Source organism: Pelophylax lessonae (genome assembly GCF_965119305.1).
Source record: "Pelophylax lessonae genome assembly, chromosome: 4".
Classification (NCBI taxonomy): Eukaryota; Metazoa; Chordata; class Amphibia; order Anura; family Ranidae; genus Pelophylax; species Pelophylax lessonae.
The window spans coordinates 494,411,907-494,427,321 of record NC_138771.1 but is presented as its reverse complement, the minus strand read 5'-3'; the positions used below and the strand labels follow the sequence as shown (position 1 = coordinate 494,427,321).

Below are 15,415 nucleotides of genomic sequence, written 5' to 3'. Positions count from 1 at the left end.
TAAGAACTGGCCTTTATTAACATGAAGAGAATGTGATGCTTAATTATAAAAAGTGTGGAATGGGGCTGGGCGTTCCCAGTGATAGCTGCTTGGGGCTGGCTTATGCCAGCTCCATCTCTTCTGCATCAGTGACCCTGCGCTTTCACACGCCCGTCCCCAAGGTGGTCACATACTGCTTGTGCGTTAACCCCTTAGAATGTACAGGCTGAGGGTATTTTTTTTTTTTTTTTTTTAATCCTATACACCTGAATAAAATCAGGTAATTGCCTTCTCTTGTTTTTGGTGCTTTGTCTAAAACTAGGTTATCATTTTTTTTAACCTGAGCTGAATTTTCTGAGCTGAATTTTCAGTTTTTATTAGACCAATATGTCCGGCTTTCCAGAAGCTATGTGCTGTTAACTGTTCTATGCCATTTCAGTTATCTGTACTGTGTTTAATCCCAGGGGATTTTGTAGACCCTGGATCCCTGTGTATACCAGAGGCTGTATCCAGATCTGGGATTTGGAAAGGTTGCATTTCGAACATGGGGGGGCACCTTCACCCTTGGGGTTCCATCCACCTGCCACTGATGTCACAACCTCGTACTACTAATGGAAACTATTTTCCCCCTCTGAAGTAGCTTTCCTGTTTTCCTTCTGGTAGGTTTACTTCAACATGGAGCTAACATTATAAATGTAAATCTAAGTGATGAGTCCGTATAACCCTTCCAGGTATTACTTCTTGCAGAGGTAATCGCCCCTGACAAAGCAGATCTGCATTTCTCCCCAGGACAGAGTTCTCTGTAGTTATACCGCAAATATTTCATCGTTCTGTTAGACCATACATATCATGTTTTGTACTTTTGCTGTCTTATTCAATAATCAGCGCTAATTCCTAAGTGCACTAATTTGTAGCAACCAATCAATTCATTCTGCTGAGGCCAGACCGGGACAAGATGAGTTCTGATTTTCTGCACTAGGTTTCTGCACTGGAAAATTCTCTTTGCTGAGTAAGGTTGTGCCTTCCCTTCTGCAGAATGAAGGGCGATGACATGTATTATCCAGCCATGTTTTACCCAGTCCCCACCTCCTGCAAAACCACTCAGTCATACAGTTATATAACAATCTAACAGCATCCAGAAGCCCTGCACAGGCTAGATGAGCAGAAGCTGCTAATGTTCTTGTGTCCAGACCAGCTTTAATATGGATTTCTGTCTTTGCCTCTGTTTAAAAGAAACCAACTAAATTTACAAGCTGGTTAATATAAATTGGACTTTCACTTAGTGACAGTGTAGAAGTTTCTCCATCTTTCGTGTTGTCAGGTGGTAGTTTAGTCCTGGGGAGGGGTGGGGTTATAGTGGAAAATACAGTGCTCCACTGAACTGCTAAAAATGACGCCGCCATGTACAGCAGCATTTAGACGAGCATATCAGGAGCCCACCCAGTGTTTAATTGTGGACCTAATGTAATAACCATTACTCTGTGGTGTCAGCTCAAACTAATTTGACATGTTTATTGGGTCAGTTCACTCAAAAAGAATATTCAGTTTCTGAATGCCCATTATGAAGGGTTTGTACTATCCTGCTGAGGTCCTGGGTCTGCACACCTGCTTTGTCCAATAAAATAGGCTCCCACCATACTTGTGCTGAGCTTCCAGGTCCGCTCAATTTCTGTGCCGTTATGAAACGCTCCCACCATCCCTGTGTGGCTTTCCTGGGTCTGCATTTCTGCTGTGCCCATTATGAGGTTTTTCCATGGTCCCTTTAAGGCTCCGTTCACATCTAGGCGTTTTGGGGCGTTTTTGGGGCGTTTTTCTGCTCTAGGATCAGCTCTCAAAACGCCCAACAAGACAAATCCTATTCATTTCAATGGCCCCTGTTCACATCTGAGCGTTTTGACGCTGTATACAAAACGCCCAACGCTCAAAAAAGTACATGAGCTTCTTTTTGGGCAGATTTCAGGCGTTTTCCATTGATCTCTATTCAATGTAAAAACGCCTGCACAAAAATCGCGGTAAAAAACGCCGCAAAAATCGCGGTAAAAAACGCGCGAAAAACGCTACGCTCAGGTGTGAATGTAGCCTTAAGGTTTTTATTTATTTAATAATATAGAGAATTTAAAAAGAGGAGCTAGAATATGCATGGATGGGAACAGCCCAAACAGCCAGGTGAATAGCTGCTGAGTCTGGAACAATGGCAGGGAGGTCCAACTGTTATACAAACACACACATGCAGCGCTGCTCAAGAATAAAAGTCCAACAGATTATATATAAAATAGTCCAATGATAATTTGGCAAGATCTTCCACCCGGGTGCGAAGGTCATGCAGAAGTGAGCCCCGATCCTCCACCACATACTGACTGTTACCCTAATGTGTGGACCATTGTACCCACAATGGTCAGGCTGCGCAGTGGGTGATTTAAAAGATCACTTAGCCTTATACATCCGGACCAATCTCGTATTGAAATCTCTTCCGTAGCCACGATATACCTCATGCATAAAAGAGAAGAAAGACTCATAGTGTAAAGAGTTTCCAATGATTTATTTAAAGAGGAAGTAAACCCTCACGAAAATATTAGAAAAAAAAAACCTTTAAGATAAAGGCATAATGAGCCAGTATGCATCGCATACTAGCTCTTATGAAATACTTACCTTAGAACGAAGCCCCCGCAGTGCCACCCGCACAGCGACAGGACAACTGACTTGTTAGGCCGTCCTGCTTCCAGGTTCGTGTCCTCCTGCCATCTGATTGGCACAGGGCTCTGAAGGAACGGCACAGATGGCCGTTCCTTCAGAGCGCATGCGCCAATGACGTAATCAGCTGCATTAACATTAAATATCTCCTAAACGGTGCAAGTTTAGGAGATATTTACAGTACCTATAGGTAAGCCTTATTAAACGCTTACCTATAGGTACAACTTCCAAAAGAGGGTTTACAACCTCTTTAAGATAGTGAAGTAACACTCACCAAACGGCAGATAAAATGCACATATCACACTACATGGAACTCCTTGTTTCCAACTGATAAGATTCTTATCGGTTGGAAACAAGGAGTTCCATGTAGAGTGATATGTGCATTTTATCTGCCGTTTTGGTGAGTGTTACTTCACTATCTTAAATACAAGATTGATCCGGATGTATAAGGCTGAGTGATCCTTTAAATCACCCACTGTGCAGCTTGACCATTGTGGGAACAATGGTCCACACATTAGGGTAAGAGTCTGTGTTTGGCGGAGGTGGAGGATCTGGCTCACTACTGCATGACCTTAGCACCCGGGTGGAAGATCTTGCCAAATTATCATTGAACTGTTTTATATATATATATATATATGTATATTCTGTTGGACTTTTATTCTTCATCAGCGCTTTACCAGTGTTTTATGCTAGCTGCTGTTATATTTTGGGGAGCGCAGGTTTGATTTTATCATTTTTTATAATTTTACATAGGTCCCACTGTTAGCCTCTGAAAGTCGCCACTCATCCTTCTCTAAGTTTCAGGTTCCTATGCTTGTAGCTGACAATTAGACATGCAGGCAACATTAGAAAGTATACTTTATGGCTAAAGGTTTGTTAACACCTAATTATTAAACCTATATGAACTTGTTGGATATCCCACTCTACAACCATGGCCATTTAATATAAAGTTTGAAGCCCACTCCTTTGCAGGATCAACACTTTAGGGCAGATTTTCCACGCGACTTTGGAGTATGTCTGTGAAAGTTTGTGCCTATTTGTGAGCTCAAGTACAGTTGATGTTGGATGAAAAGTTATGACTCAGTCAGTGTTTTAGATCTTCCCAGAGGTTTTTAATGGGATTGAGGTCAGGGCTCTGGGCAGGCCACTTGAGTTCTCCACATCAAACTGGTTAAGCCATGCCTTTTATGGAGTTGACTTTGTAAGCCGGAGGATAGTCATGCTGAAACTGAAAGGGCCTTCCTCCAAACTTTTACCACTGGTTGGAGGAGCACAATTGTCTAAAATGTTTTTGTATGCTGAAGCATTAATAGTCCCCCTCACTGGAAAAACCTGAACTCCCTAATTTTGGAGGGGAATCCACTTACTTTTGGCCATATAGTGTAGGTGTAATGAACAGGCTCTCACACATGTAGTATATTTCTTTTGCCATGGAAAGGAGTGTATTTTTTTCTAAAATGATTGTGGCTATTTGCATACAAATAAAACTTAGCTTTTTTAGCATTATTTAGCAGTTTGCCTATTACTTTTTCCCTCTTAGCAATGTTGCTACAAGTTCCTGGTAGGTTTTTGGAGCCTCTAATGCTCCTCAGTCCCTGCGGCAGCCTGATGAACAAAACCAGTAAACAATTACTGGTGTCGAAACTCCAAACAGTCCCGGGAGGCACCAAAAAACACATAATCGCTTCTTCAGCTGGGTCCAGGGAGAGAAGAGGCCATCTCATCATTATTAATGTGTCATCTCTGCCTGGGATAATGCTGCATCCGATGGTTTCCAAAATGTGCCTCATTTCACAACCTGCAATTCAGGCACTAAAGTGGATAGTAAAGCTACTCATGGAGTTTAATGTCTGTCTTGGAAGCCCCTGCCATTCTCTGGGGCTGCAGACTGCTTCAGAGGCATTAGAAGTAGTAATGCTTTTTGAGAAATCCAAATAGTTTTTATGTTCCACTGAACCCACAACAATGCCTGATTCAGAATCTTAAAAGAAATGTAAATGCTAATAATCCAGGAGTGTGTAAAGGTCAACTTTTGCCTAACTTGACAATTCAGTTTTGAGTGGAAACTGTTGGGTTAAGGCCATCTCCTGCCACATTTTGTTTAGGTTTGTTTTGTAAAGAGCTTACATTTCAATCAGGTTCCTTATATCAGTGGTCCTCAACTCCGGTCCTCAGGGCCCACTAACAGGCCAGATTTTAGGTATTACCTTGGGGAGATGCAGACTAGAATACTGCAATCACTGAGCAGCAAATTATATCACCTGGGAAAGATTTCAGTTATCTTGCAAACCTGGCCTGTTAGTGGGCCCTGAGGACCAGGGTTGAGGACCACTGCCTTATATTGCTGGAAGCATCCAGTGATGAGATTTCCTCGAAGTTGTTTGTTAAGAGTTTCTGGGAGGGGCAGAAACACAAAGGTGTCAGTCTCATAAAATTGTTTATTTTAAATCCCCATCCAGACGAGGATGATGCCATTGTTTGATTTCGTAGAAGTTGAGCGATATTGGGAGATATTTTAAGGACTTGAGTTGGCCTGGGTGGAGTTGACCTGTAACATATATTTGTAAATTGTAGTAAAGTGTCTTAAGGTGTTTTGGTGGCATTTTATTTAATCAATAAGTGTTCTTTCAATGAACTAGGGATTTCTAATAAGTAATTTCTTTGTTTTATGCATGTTTTTAGGGCACAGTCTTCAGCCTGGACACTGAGGAAGACGATATCCCGGGGCTGATAGCTGAAGACAGCAACGACATCTACATCCTTACCAGTGACAACTCTGAGCAGGTCAGCCCCCCCGAGAGCCTTGCTGTCTCCTCCTCCTGGCACACAGAGAGCCTTCCCACCTCCCTGGGGCCTGAGTCCTGGCAGCAGGTGGCGATGGATCCTGAGGAGCTGAAGAGCCTGGACAGCAATGGCGGGGCCGAGGAGCGCAGCGAGAACAACTCCTCAAACTCTGACATTGTCCATGTGGAGAAGGAGGAGATCGCAGAGGTCATTGAGGAGGCTGCTGTGGTGGAACAGAGACTGGAGCAACAAGAAGCTAAGGAGAGGGAAATACTGAAGGCCCCTCCAGCTGTGACAACCGCTCCCGTGGCTGCAACCCCTCCAGCTGAAGAAGAGACCCCTCCTCCCCCTGTAACACAACCAGAACCCCCAAAAGTGGACATACCTATAAAGGGAGTTTCAGAAAAGGAGCCCCTGGCCACTCTGGAGGAATCCAAAGAGCAGATCCAGGTCACCCCTCCATCAGAGGCGGAAAAAATCGAAGCTGCCATTTCCCCTCAACTGCCTCAACCCAAGATGGAGGAAGAGAAACCCGTTTTCCTTCCCGAGGGCAAATCCATCTTGCTGTATGGGGGAGCAGCAGCTGTGGCCATTTTGGCAGTAGCCGTGGGCATGGTGGTGGCACTGAGAAAGAAGTAGCCTGGCCAGGTTAACAGCAGTTTTGCTTCTCCCTCTAATAAGTCTGTGACCAGTGTCCCTTGTACGCCTACGATGCTCGTTCCCCTGCCAGTGCAAAGATAAAAAGTAAATTTCCTATACAGCAAGGGGCTCCCCTGAATAACACAAGAACCTCCCTGCTATCGTCGATAATCCCCATTTTCACCACACAGGCTTGCCTAAGGCTGCGACCATCACTGCCAGACCTCTTCTTTTTTTTTTTTTTTTTTTTTGTATTATCTCAGCACTATGGCAAAAAAAAAAATGGAGGCACTGGGGCTCAATACTATATTGTAGTGGCCATCTTTTAAATACCAAAAAAGTTGTAAGAAAATATATTTAATGGAGAATAAGTCCTGTATGGCCTGCGGCTTAGTTCCGATTTTAAGTACAGAAAGTTAAAAGCCAGAGCTACGTGGGCGGGAAGGGAGACAGATATAATACTATTTTTGTACAATGTCTACTTAATCCAAACAAAAATTCTGTCTTCATAAGACTTTGCTTGTGAGGCCATAGCAGGAATCTATTTCCATGCCAAAAAGCAGGTGTCATTTGAACACTGTAAAATATATGGTGGCAGATTGTCACTAGAGGGAGCCATAATTGTTGCACCAATGCATCAAATTTGATGTGGAAGTCATCTAACTTTTGAAGCGGAACTCCAGCCATGTTGGACCCCTCTCCACCCACCCCAAGGCGCCCCCCCCCCATTTTTTTTTAATATAAAAAACAAACACATTTCATACCCTTTTCTACCATTAGTCAAGCAAGCCTGGTGACATCTCATGAGGGTTCCCCATCAGCCGGGAACGGCGGGCTTTTCTTTCAGAGGCGCCCATGTAGTGACATGTGAGTGCCACTCAGTCCTAGGGTACTGTAAGCCAAGCCTGTTTGATGTGCCCCTAGTGGCTGTGTAAATAACAGGCTGAGCTCAAAGGAAATGGACAGAATGACATACTATATAAGGAAAGCCTGACAGGCTTTTTTTTTTTCTCATGGCAGGGGAGGCTTATAAAATTAAAAGTTCCACTTTAAAATTCCTGAAGATTCCTAATTGCTTCAGAGATAGTTATAAAAACGTAAAAGTAAATGAATTGTTACTTCAGACCAAAATTAAGAGTCCAAGCCCCTGGGTATATAATTTTGCAAACCGCAAAATATAGAAAAAAACAAGTTTGGGGCTACTGCAACTTGCATAAAATCATGAAGAGGAAAGTACAAACAAGGGCAGATTAATATCCCACTTAGTGATCAATATCTGGATTAGTATATTGTTTTGGTGGTGATATAGACGTGTAGGTGATGGGTGTTTTTATTATTGATTTTATTATATGTCTGTTCTAATAAAGGGCAGCTCAGTGGATTAGTGGTTACCAGCACTTTGGCCTTGCAGCCCTGTGGTCTTTGGTTCAAATCTCAAGCAGGGTAGTATCTGCTTGGAGTCTCCGTGTATTTGGGTTTCCATAGGGAACTCTGGTTTCCTCCCACACTCCAAAGACGTACTGGTATGTTATTTGGTTCTTGTCTAAATTTGCCCTAGTATGTCAGAGAGGGGCCTTAGATTTTAAGCTCCTCGAGGGTGCAGGAACTGATGTGAATGTACAGAGCTACATAAATTGACACCACTATATAAATGCACGTAATAAGTAAAAAGTTATATTTTTATGATGTATTTTCCTCTTCACGTTTTTCTGCAGGGTGCTGCAGCCCCAAATTTTTTTCTTTTTTTTCTTTTTGTTATAACGGAGTAGATGCGATAATCATTTTTCTGCATCAAAGGGCTTTAAATGTGTCAAACAACCAATCAATAAATGTTCCAATGAGTTTTGAATCTCTGTGGAGGTTGATGTGAGCAGTCACCAGATACTGAGGGCACACTGGGAATTGTAGTTCCCCAGCACAAAGAGAGCTGCAAATCAATCCAACCTTACACAGGCCTTAGTTTAGCTTAGAAAGCCCAAAGTTTTGGGTATTATAACGGAGAGGACAAGCGAGCCTCTGCTGATGTTCTTTTTTTCCTTGTCAATCACAAGAAATGCTGACTATTTTTTTCCCACAATCTTTATAGATTTTTTTTCAAAAAAATGTTTCAATCCTCTTGATAAAATGTCTTGCACACCTTGGGAGAGACGAGAGTTGCCAATGTTCTGGAAATGTTTGCTGCAAAGATCTCTATTTTATTTTTAACAAGAGAAAACACTTATTTTATGGAGTACCACATTGTAAATTGTAGAGAATTAAAACAAAGAGAAGAAATCCTTTCTGGCGTCAGGAGACTCTCCTTTCTTTGTTTGGTTTAGTTCTTGCTTTAGGTCTACTTGGGATTTGCACACTGCTGATTGGTTTCTATGAGTTGCTGCACATTGTCATGAGTGAGGTTTCACTTTTAACTAGGAAAGAAATATTGATCACAGAGACGTCTGTTGCTCACGTTAAGGGCTCACGTCAATGGGTGTTGTTTTCTTCTGTTTGGAATGTGTTTTGAAAGCACAGGTCAGGAAAATTCAATTGACTTTATTTAAGCAGTACACATGGCAATTCGGAGGCTACGCTTGACCTGCTTTGGGTTGTGCTTCTTTGGGCATAGCATGTCCTAGGTGCAGGCAATGCAGGTCAAATGCAGCTTTTTATGTCAAACATGTTTGCCATTTAAATGCCTATCAACCTAAGCCCTGAGGGTGCTACAAAAACATATCCTAGACTCCTCTTGTTATATACAACAAATGTGCCCTGATCCCTCAGTCAAGCTTGTTGATTATGGGCCCCTCAAATACTGCATTCTAGCTGATCTCCAGAATTCTTTGCAGTCTTGCACAAGTGTACAGGCTTCTCCTGTACTGAAATGGCTTACTCTGATTTCACTGCACACTGTGAGCTTCTTAGGGTTCTTTCACATGGTCCGCGTCTGACTAGGTCCATTCTCTGCTCAGCGGGGGATCGATCTGCCGATCCCCGCTGAGTAGGCGGAGGACAGCTCCGTCTCTGCTCTGTGTGCAGAGACGGAGCTGTCGGATCCCTTCTCTCCTCTATGGGGGAATCGGATGAGAATTAACCGCCGCTGGATGGATGGAAAATAGGGTTTCCATCTGTCCGGATTTCACGGACAGGATCAGAAGTGGATAGCAGCGTGTGTTAGCGAAGATGTCTCCGCTGACACCCGCTGCCCCATAGGGATGCATGGAGCATCCGATCAGGTCTGCCTGAAAAACTGACAGGTGGATCTGATCGGATCGCCCGTGTGAAAGGACCCTTACAGTGTGCATTGAAAACTGCAACAATTCAGAGCCCACCTCTTTTCTGGCTGGAGGACATGCAGCATCATCCAGCCCTTTCCTGCTCTGCCTAAAGATGGCCATAGATGATACAATTTTCTTTTCCTCCACCATTGGTGGAGGGAAAGAAAATCGCTCAATTTCAGTGGAATGCCTAATGCTGCACTATTGTATTCTGCCAGCGGAGGACACAGGGAGCATTCCCGGCGGCAGAATACAATGGTTACGGCTAGCGGCAAAACGGCAAAATTGTTGTAACAAAATGTGATTATGTTAAAGGGGGTGATTCTTTTCTCCCATGTCCCATGAGCCTCAGTTCTTCAGAGAAAGTCACTTTGTTGTTGGACTTCAGAGAAAAATGGTCAGGATCTTGGAGCTGACAGGCTTCATTAATTTCAATAATGGTTCTACAACTGTTGGGAGCATAAAAGCCTCTTAGAATGCACAACACATGGAACCTTGAGGAGATTAAGCAGAAGACCACATTGGGTTCCAGCAGGCAGGTAAGTGTATTTTATTGCAGAAGAGACTTCACATGTCTCCTATGGAAAATAGCCTGCCTGTTGGCAAGTCTTCGGACAATGCCTCAGTTGTGCTTTTAATATTAGTTGCCTATCAGGTGAATGCCACAGCCGATCAGTATTATTACTGAACATCTGCATCCTCCATGGCCACAGTTTTAGTAGCCCCTAATAAAGCATTTGAAGAGTGTATGTAAAAATAAAGGTTCTGTGACAATCCAGTCTTATTCATTAAAGGGTTCTTCTTATTCTCTTTAATTCATGCAGTGACACAGAGCAGCCAATTCACGTTAAGGCTCCATGCACACTAGCATTTTTTTAAGCTAAAAAATGCTAGTAATAGCTTTTTTTAGTAGCATTTTAGCAGTCTTTTAGGAGTGTTAGCCTTTTATTAGCGTTTTTGCAGTGAAGGGGGAAAAAAAGCTAAAAAAATGCTATTAGTAGAGTTTAGGAGCATTTAGCAACGTTTAGGAGTGTTCTGCTGCAAAAACGTTCCAAGAAACTCTACAAAAACAATTTTTTTTTCTGCTCCTAGATGCTGAAGCTCAAAAAATGCCTAAAGTGTTATACTATGTGTACATGCACACTACTTTAAGCTATTTAGCTTCTAGAAACAAAAAAAAAAATTCTAGGAGCTTTAATAAACGCATGAAGCAATGCTGCATAGTCAGACCAGGAGAAGCGGAATGCTGATTAGTTGCTACAGGGTACAGCATCCATCTCATGATCCAGGAGGATCAATCTGCTTGTAATTTGGTGTCTCTGCTTGCTTCTTCTATTAGGTTAGAGAGATAGGAGGATGTAGTAGGGGAAGGGTTAGTCCCTCTGTCAGGGGTTTTTTTTTTTGCTGTCTGTTACTGCTGGGGAGGTAGAAAGTGACAGGAAATCTAGAATTTCAAATTGTCACCGGAACAGGAATAGAAGGGAAATCTTCCTATAAAGACACCCTTTCTGGTAACAACTGTCCTAGAGAAGATTTCATTGCAGTGGAGAGATTTCCTGTCATTTCATGTTTTGGCTACTAGACAGGTGCAGGTAATTCTGCCAAAAAGGTTTCAACCCTTATTCACATTGCCATGATTTGACAGGTCAAATCGCAGTCTATTTCTGGCAATGGCACCATACCAATCGGTGCACCGCTGACTTTGCAGCGCCGCAACGATTTTCAAACTTTTTCCAGCACTACTTTTGGTGACTTTGGGGGCGACTTCAATAGACCTCTGTGAGCACAGATGTCTTTCAAGTCGCCCCCGATGTCGGACTGAAATGCAGCTTTGAAATTGTGCAAGTTCAGATAATTTTGCACGATTTCAAAGCCACCTTCAATGTGAACGATTGCTTAAGACTTTCCTGCTCCATCTAAAACTAGCCCTGAACCACGCTGGCTGATTTAGGCTTGTGTGTTTAAATTAGGCTCACACGTATGCGGATCCCAGAATGCGTGTTTATTGCATACGTTCACCCAACCGCGGACAAAATGCGCTGCTTATTCATTCTTAATGACACGCCTACGCATCTGAAAATGTAGTGTGTTTTTGGGTACATGAAAACGTATGGTGTAAAGTACCATGTGACTTCAGTATGGCTTTGGTTTTTAAAGGTACAGGGACCTTTTTCGTGCATTTCTCACAGGTTCAAATGAATGGTCTGCTGTGCCCACGCAAAGGTGTCCCGTAGGAAATGGCTAGATGTGAATCTCGCCTTAGTCTCTCTTCTGATGCCTTTACAATCCAGTTACAGGCTCGATTACTGGATTTTTACACAGGGCCGACCTTTATTGCTAACATAAGTCTATTAACGGGTGAATATAAACATCGATCCTCCTTCCAGATCTTCAATAAACATAAAAGTCCAATGTTATTGACGGTAGTTGTTGGGTAAGTATTGCAAAACTCCCGTGTAATCTGGTCGGGTCACCACAAATCCACCACCAAGTGCAGGGGGACAATAAGAAATGGCCACTCACCGGATAGATATGCTCACCTACTCTCATAAGTGAGCACCACTCGCATAATGATCACAGATCCACATGTCACCATAGGATAGATTGAATCAAGCAAGAGATGGTTCCCAATCCAGTATAGTGTCCCTTTTTCTGCCAATGTCTCCCAAATATGTGGAAAATAAACAGATATCTCCACTAGTGCAATACGTCTCATAAAGCTTTATTCCAAAGTAAAACAACACATAATGCACTCACTTGTAGTTGGATAAAATACAGCATCTCTCATAAAGGCAGTATCGGGACCCCTTCTCCTCATCCGATATGGCTCCACGCCAGATCGGGTAGTTCCGGATGTCCTTTGCTGCCGACAGCTTCGATTGGGTGCGTCGTCTGGCCACGCCCGACGCGTTTCGTCACTTCCTGACTTCAACTGGGGGCGCGGCCAGAACGACGCATCCATCCTCTTTATGCTCCGCAATCACAGCGTCGCAACCAATGGTAGAGCAACCAGGTCAACCGGAAAGACAACATGCCGACTTCCGCCGGAAGGTAAACAAACCATGGACAGTTCCCCCGTCTATTATTGATCACCCACCACCTCTGCGGACACCTGGCAATATGGAAACTACGCCCATAGAACTAAATACCCAGACCAATTCCTACAAGGATTCTAGTCTGATCGGGTGACCTGTTACTCATAAACGAACGGGTACTGCCGATAATTGTTACATTACCGGAAAAATAGCCCGGTCTAAATATGTCATATACCCACAGTGCAAATAGCTGCGATATTAAGCATAACATAATAAAATCATTAATATGCATATACCCATGTATGTTAATACAATATAGTAACATAAGACATATTTAAAATGTATAAAATATATAAAAAAGGGAGAGTATACTAAAACTCAGGTGAAAATCAAAAGTTTAAAAAAAATTAAAACAAATATTAAACTCACATATAGGAGCCTAAACTATATCATAAAAATGAAATGTCATAAGATTGGCAGATATAACTGCTAGTAACTGAAGCCATAAACAGGGATATCCATGTAGGGATAAAATATATAGACACAAGATAAACTTAATACACACTAGGTGAAATTAGATAAAATTAAGAGTCACTGATAAAACAGTTGATGTCTAATTCGATGTTTAACCCCACCGGGGCAAGGGATTGGGTCAGGAATATCCACTTCGTTTCGCATTTCGAAAGCTCCCTGACCCAATTAGCCCCTCGCCACGGTGGAGTGACTCGTTCAATGCCCCAGAACATTAATTCACTCGGGTCCATTTGATGGTACTGTCTGAAGTGGGCTGGTACGTTATGTTCCCTTTTGCCATTGATAATATTTGTAATGTGTTCCCCAACACGAACCTTCATTGCTCGTTTGGTCCTCCCAATATATACCAATTTACATGGGCACATGAGCCCATATACCACATGGGTAGTATCACACGTGATAAAAGATTTGATTTTAAAAACCTTGTCGATGGCAGGGACAGAGAAAGACTCGCGTCTTCTCAGGTTGGTTGGGGCAAGGGAACACGCCCTACAGTGTCCACACGTAAAAGACCCTTTACGGTCTGGGAAAAAAGAAATCTTAGGTGGTTCTATCACCTTTTTTACCACCCGGTCGCCAAAGTTTGGAGCCCTCCGGTAAATGAAGGATGGCTTGCTTGGTAGGGCTGGGCCCAGGGTTTTATCCATCAACAATATTGGCCAATGCTGTTTGAATATAGCCTCTACCTTTTTATAATCGTTGGAGAAGTCAGAGAGAAAACTCCACTGTTTGGGGTCATTCTCTGGTTCTCCACCTCTGACTCTAGAGTTTAGAGGTCTTGGAGCTTCCAGGATTTTAGTAATTTCCTTATCCAGCCCAGACCTTTCATAGCCCTTGGCCACAAATCTCTCCTTCAGAATTTCAACCTGGTCACAGTAGTCATTAGTGGATGTACAATTTCGTCTTACACGTAAGAACTGGCCCCTGGGGATGTTCTTAAGCCAGTTCGGATGATGTCCGCTTTGAATGGCCAGATAGCTGTTTCTATCTGTGGGTTTAAAGAATACCTTAGTTGATAAGGAATTCCCTTCCCTTTTGATAGTAACGTCAAGGAAGTGGATCTCACTCTGACTATAATTAAAATCCAGTTTGATGTTATTCTGATTTCTATTCAAATGTTGCATGAAGGTGATGAGATTCTGTTCCGATCCTTCCCAGATGAAAATTATGTCATCTATGAAACGACGGTAATATTTCAACTCTGGTCTGCTGGTATTGAATACAAATTTGTCCTCCCATTCTGCCATAAAGATGTTTGCTAGGCTGGGTGCAAATTTGGCGCCCATGGCCACGCCAGTTCTCTGGCTGAAAAACTTGCTGTCGTACCAAAAATAATTATGGCCTAGGCAAAAATCCAAGGCTCTCCTGATAAAGACCTTCTGCTCCCATGGTAAATCCTCCCTTTGACTCATAGCCCAGTTAAGGGCCAATAGAGCATCATCGTGCTGGATGATGGTGTAGAGGGACGACACGTCGGCCGTCACCAGGAAGGCCGACGAGTCGTCCCCCAACAGCACATCACCCAGAGACAAAAGCAGGTCAGCTGTATCTTTAAGAAATGCCCTAGTTCTTAGTACGCTGGTCTGCAGGAATTTGTCCAGGTATTGGCCCAATCTGGCGTTAACTGACCCTATTCCATTCACAATTGGTCTCGGAGGTGGATTTTCCGGATTCTTGTGAATCTTGGGTAGTGTATATAAAATGGGAATACGGCACGCACTGGGGAGTAAATAATTCTTCTCCTTCTTGGTCAATACTCCATCCCTAACACCCAAGCCCACCAGGATTTCCAAATCCTTCACAAATTTTGCAGTGGGGTCGCCTGGTAATTTGGTGTAAGTGAGATCATCGCTTAACATGGCCTGTATTTGGTTGTGATAAAATGTTTCATTCATAATCACAACGCCCCCGCCCTTATCTGCAGGGCGTATGATTATCTCCTTCCTGGACTCTAATGCTTCTAGGCCCTCTTGTATATGTTTATACTTCCTCTCTATTTCATAACCAGGTTGTAGAGACTGAAGGTCACGTAACACCAGGTTTTTGAAAACATCCAAACACTGGTTACTTTGAGGCGGTGGATTGAACACTGATTTGTTCCGTAATCCACTGTTAACAACCATGCCTCCACTGGTGTTACTGACGGACGTGATAGGGTTATTTAGAAAATGTTTCTTTATGTTCAACTTTCTCATATATTTATGTGTGTCCACATACGTGTTGAACTTATTAATAACTCTTTTAGGGGCACATTTAAGTCCTTGATCTAGAATATGGAGTTCATTATCATTCAGGCTGGTATCACTGATGTTAAAGATGCCTACATTCACCAGTCCCTTCTTCGTTTTTTTGAGCTGTAACTTTCGTCCGGCCCGTACTCCTCGATATTTTCTCTGTGAGAGCTATCACGGAATGGACGGGCCCACCGATTAAAGGAGCTAACAAGGAAAATAAGCATAATACCAACAATAATAGGAACAGACGGGGGGTTACTCGGGG

General features: G+C 42.9%; 1 protein-coding gene across 1 annotated transcript in view; it reads left to right on the top strand.

The window, feature by feature from the left end:
- Positions 1-6,332, top strand: part of BCL2L13 (BCL2 like 13) — a 93,817-nt gene extending 87,485 nt beyond the window's left edge. The window contains exon 7 of the mRNA XM_082255756.1: positions 5,353-6,332. Within this exon, the coding sequence (XP_082111882.1) occupies positions 5,353-6,093 (741 nt within the window). The 3' untranslated portion in view covers positions 6,094-6,332. The remainder of the gene's footprint in view (positions 1-5,352) is intronic.
- Positions 6,333-15,415: the final 9,083 nt, after the last annotated feature.